Source organism: Eriocheir sinensis, chromosome 42, assembly GCF_024679095.1.
Source record: "Eriocheir sinensis breed Jianghai 21 chromosome 42, ASM2467909v1, whole genome shotgun sequence".
Lineage (NCBI taxonomy): Eukaryota > Metazoa > Arthropoda > Malacostraca > Decapoda > Varunidae > Eriocheir > Eriocheir sinensis.
This window is the reverse complement of record NC_066550.1, coordinates 8,101,895-8,106,894: the sequence shown is the minus strand read 5'-3', so window position 1 is coordinate 8,106,894 and position 5,000 is coordinate 8,101,895. Positions and strand designations below refer to the sequence as shown.

At 48.7% G+C, this 5,000-nt stretch overlaps 1 protein-coding gene across 2 annotated transcripts in view; it reads right to left on the bottom strand.

The window, feature by feature from the left end:
- The window catches only part of LOC127009892 (E3 ubiquitin-protein ligase Rnf220-like), a 98,093-nt gene that overhangs the window by 3,663 nt on the left and 89,430 nt on the right, over window positions 1-5,000 (bottom strand). For both annotated transcript variants that reach the window (XM_050883412.1, XM_050883413.1), the window contains 3 exons: window positions 3,790-4,079; window positions 1,247-1,411; window positions 145-280 (listed from right to left, as the gene is read on the bottom strand). In XM_050883412.1, the coding sequence (XP_050739369.1) occupies window positions 145-280; window positions 1,247-1,411; window positions 3,790-4,079 (591 nt within the window). The remainder of the gene's footprint in view (window positions 1-144; window positions 281-1,246; window positions 1,412-3,789; window positions 4,080-5,000) is intronic.

The window sequence follows — 5,000 nt, the reverse complement described above, 5'->3', positions numbered from 1 at the left end:
CCTCCCTTCTCCTTCCCTTACCTTACCTTGCCCTTCCTCTCCTTCACTACTCATCGTTCCTTCCGCCCTCCTTCCTTACCCTCACTTCCCTTCCTCCTCCTTCCTTCCCCTCCCTCTCCCTCTTCCTCCCCCCGCCCCACTCACCCATCAGCTGTCCCGGGGGCCTGAGCAGGGCGGACACACGGTTCCTTCTCCACTCGTAGTCGTCGTAGGGTCCATCACCTTCCACATCCACCACCTCGTCCTCCACGCCGGGCTGCAGCAGGCCTGGCACGCCGGACTAGGGGGAGGGAAGGGGGAGGAGAGGGAGAGAAGGAGGGAAATTATAAGAGAGGAGGAAAAAGAATAGTAGAAGGAAGAGGAAGGAGAGATGGGAGGGATAAAGGTGGAAGAGGGATTGTAATGGGGAGATAAGAGAGGGGGAAGTGGAATGGCAGAAGGAAGAGTTGAGAAGAGATAAGAGATAAATTGTAGGGGAAAGAGGAGAGAGAGAAATTAGGGTAAGGATTGAAAGGGAGAGAGAAGGATAAGAGAAAATGAGAGAGAGAGAGAGAGAGAGAGAGAGAGAGAGAGAGAGAGAGAGAGAGAGAGAGAGAGAGAGAGAGAGAGAGAGAGAGAGAGAGAGAGAGAGAGAGAGAGAGAGAGAGAGAGAGAGAGAGAGAGAAAACAGATTAGCAATGCAATAGATACACATTTTTGTTCTGCCTAAGAATAATCATCAAAGGAACTTATCAATCATTCCATTCCCTCCTTCACCCGCTACTTCCTTCCCCTCCCCTCCCTTCCTCTCCCTACCCCTTTCTTCACCTTCATTTCTCCTATTCCATCACTCTTCCCCTTTCTTCCTCTCTTCTCACTTTTCTTCCTCTTCTATCTACAACCCGAAATAACACCCCCATCATCACCCTTCCTCTCCTCCCCTCTTCTTCCCTACATACGCTACCCACCACTTCTTCCCCCCCCACACTTCCCCTCCCTATCCTTCCCTTACCTTACCCCTCCCTGTCTCTTCTATCCCCTTGCATCCCCTCCCTCTACTTCCCCTCACGCTCCCTATCCTTCCTCCTCCTTCCCCTTCCTCTCCTTTCTCCCCTTCCCCCCCACACACTTCCCCTCCCTATCCTTCCCTTACCTTACCCTCCCTGCCTTCTCTATCCCCTTGCATCCCCTCCCTCTACTTCCCTTCACGCTCCCTATCCTTCCTCCTCCTTCCCCTTCCCCTCCTTCCTCCCCTTCTCCCACTCACCCGTCGCAGGCAGGACTCCACGTGGGCGTTGAGGTCCTCGGGGGTGGCGACGGGTATCCGCTCCCCACACACGGGGCAGGCGGGGCCGCACTCGTCGCCCCGCCCCGCGCGACGCTTCTTGGCGCGCAGTCTCACCTGTCTGTTGGCCCGCACCCGCTGGTACGTCTGGGGGGAGCGGGGGCATACGGGTGAGTGAAGGGTGAGTGAGAAGAGTGCGAGGGAGAGTGAGGAGGTGAGTGAGTGGAGAGTAAAGTGTGGCAAAAAAAAGATGAGAAAACTGAGGAGATAAGGGAGGAAAAGTAATGTGGAGAGTAAGGGAGAAAGAGATAGGTGAGTGAGGGGAAAGTGATGGGAGAGTAAGGGGTGAGCGGGATGAGTAAGGGAGGTATCAGGGGAGAGAGGAGTAAGGGAGAGTAAGGGGTGGAGAAGTGCGGAAGGGAGAGTGAGGGGAGGAGAGGAGAGAGTGGGAATGAGATGGAGTGATTGAGAATAAGTGAGTGGAAATGGTGACGAATGTATAGAAACAACCACATACACACATACATACACACATTTATACATACACACACACAGGCATACACACATTTATACATACATACACACAGGCATACGCACATTTATACATACACACACACAGGCATACACACATTTATACATACATACACACAGGCATACACACATTTATACATACACACACACAGGCATACACACATTTATACATACATACACACAGGCATACACACATTTATACATACATACACACAGGCATACGCACATTTATACATACATACACACAGGCATACACACATTTATACATACATACACACAGGCATACACACATTTATACATACATACACACAGGCATACACACATTTATACATACATACACACAGGCATACACACATTTATACATACATACATACACACATACATACACACATTTATACATACACACACACAGGCATACACACATTTATACATACATACACACACACACAGGCATACACACATTTATACATACACACACACAGGCATACACACATTTATACATACACACACACAGGCATACACACATTTATACATACATACACCGAGGCATACACACATTTATACATACATACACACAGGCATACGCACAGTTATACATACAAACACACACGCAGACACACATTTATAGATACTTAGACAGAGGAATAGTGACATTTAGAGATACACACACACAGTCATACACACATTTATACATACACACACACAGGCATACACACATTTATACATACACACACACAGGCATACACACATTTATACATACATACACACAGGCATACACACATTTATACATACACACACACAGGCATACACACATTTATACATAAATAAACACAGGCATACACACATTTATACATACACACACAAAGGCATACGCACAATTATAAATAAAAACACACAGGCATACTCAAATTTATACAAACACACACAGGCATACACACATTTATACATACATACACACACACAGGCATACACACATTTATACATACATACATACACATACACACATTTATACATACACACACAGGCATACACATTTATACATACATACATACACACATACATACACACATTTATACATACACACACACAGGCATACACACATTTATACATACACACACACAGGCATACACACATTTATACATACATACATACACACATACATACACACATTGAGACCTACACACACAGGAATACACACATTTATACATACATACACACACACAGGCATACACACATTTATACATACACACACACAGGCATACACACATTTATACATACACACACACAGGCATACACACATTTATACATACACACACACAGGCATACGCACATTCATACATACATACACACATACATACACACATTTATACATACACACACACAGGCATACACACATTTATACATACACACACACAGGCATACACACATTCATACATACATACATACACACAGGCATACACACATTCATACATACATACACACAGGCATACACACATTCATACATACATACATACACACAGGCATACACACATTCATACATACATACATACACACATGCATACACACATACATACATACATACACACACACAGGCATACACACATTTATACATACATACATACACACAGGCATACACACATTTATACATACATACATACACACAGGCATACACACATTTATACATACACACACACAGGCATACACACATTTATACATACATACATACACACAGGCATACACACATTTATACATACACACACACAGGCATACACACATTCATACATACATACATACACACAGGCATACACACATTCATACATACATACATACACACATGCATACACACATACATACACACAGGCATACGCACATTCATACATACATACATAGATTCAAACCCACAGTATACACACACACACACACACACACACACACACACACACACACACACACACACACACCTCAACAAACCCTCCAACCCACACAATACTCACATCCCATCCGGGGTCGCGGGCGTGGGGGCGGGCGTGGTGGGGGAGGTGGGGGCTGAGGGGGGAGGAGACGGCACCAGAGGACGAGGGCGTGTTGGGGGTGCCTGCTGGGGTGCCTGGCGGGGGGGCGGCGGCGTTGGGCGCGGGGGGCGTGGCGCGCTGCGAGGGCGGGCGGGCGTGGGGGAGCCGCGCCAGCTTATCCAGCTCGTGGGTGAGGTGTGCCTCCAGCTCCCCGGGGCGAAGGGTGACGCCGCACACGGGGCACCACGACTCCCCGGGCCGCGGCTTGCGTCCTGGGGGAGAGAAAGCAGGTGATCAGGAGTGGCAGGGGGGGGGGGGGAGACGGGGGGGGAAAGAGGGGAGTGTCAGGGGAGGCTGGGGAGAGGAGATGGAGGAAGGGGGATGCGCGGGGAAGCTGGAGGGTGAGGAAAAGAGGGAAGTGTTAGGGGAGGCTGGGGAGGTGAGGTGGAGGAAGGGGGATGAGAGGGGTGAGAGGTGTAAGGAAAAGAGGGGAATGTTAGAGGAGGCTGGGGAGGTGAGGTGGAGGAAGGGGGATGCGAGGGGAGGCTGGAGGTGTAAGGAAGGAGAAAATATTTGGGGAGGTTGGAGGAGGTGAAAGGGGGGTCATTAATTGGGGGTGTTGGAGTTGTTTGTGGGGAGCATAAGGGAAGAGAAAAGGAGAAGGGGGAGATGGAGAGAGGGGGAGGGAGGGATGTGTTTGAGGGAGGAAAGAGAGGGAAGGGGGAGTGGGGGGAGTAAGGGAGATGGAGAGAGGAGGAGAGGGATGTGTTTGAGGGAGGAAAGAGAGGGAAGGGGGAGTGGGGGGAGTGAGGGAGATGGAGAGAGGAGGGGAGGGATGTGTGTGGGGAGGTGAGATTGGGCAGGGTGTGGGGGGAGTGAGGGAGATAGAGAATGGGGAGAGGGATGTGTTTTGGGAGAGGAGTGGGCAGGGGGATGTCAGGGTGAGTGGGGGAGAAAATGGGGAGGGGAGGGGTGTTTGGGGGAGGTGGGGGAAAGTAAGAAGTGGAAGGGAAGTGAAGAGAAGAAAGTTGAGGAATAGGAATAAAGAAGAAGAGGAGGAAAGAGAAAGGAAGAGAAAAGGAAAAAGCAAGAGGAGGAAAAGGAGGAAGAAGAAGAAGAAGAGGAGTAATAGGATGAGGAAAAGAGATAAGAGGAAAGGTGAAGGTGGAGGAAAATAAAAAAAAGGAGGAAAA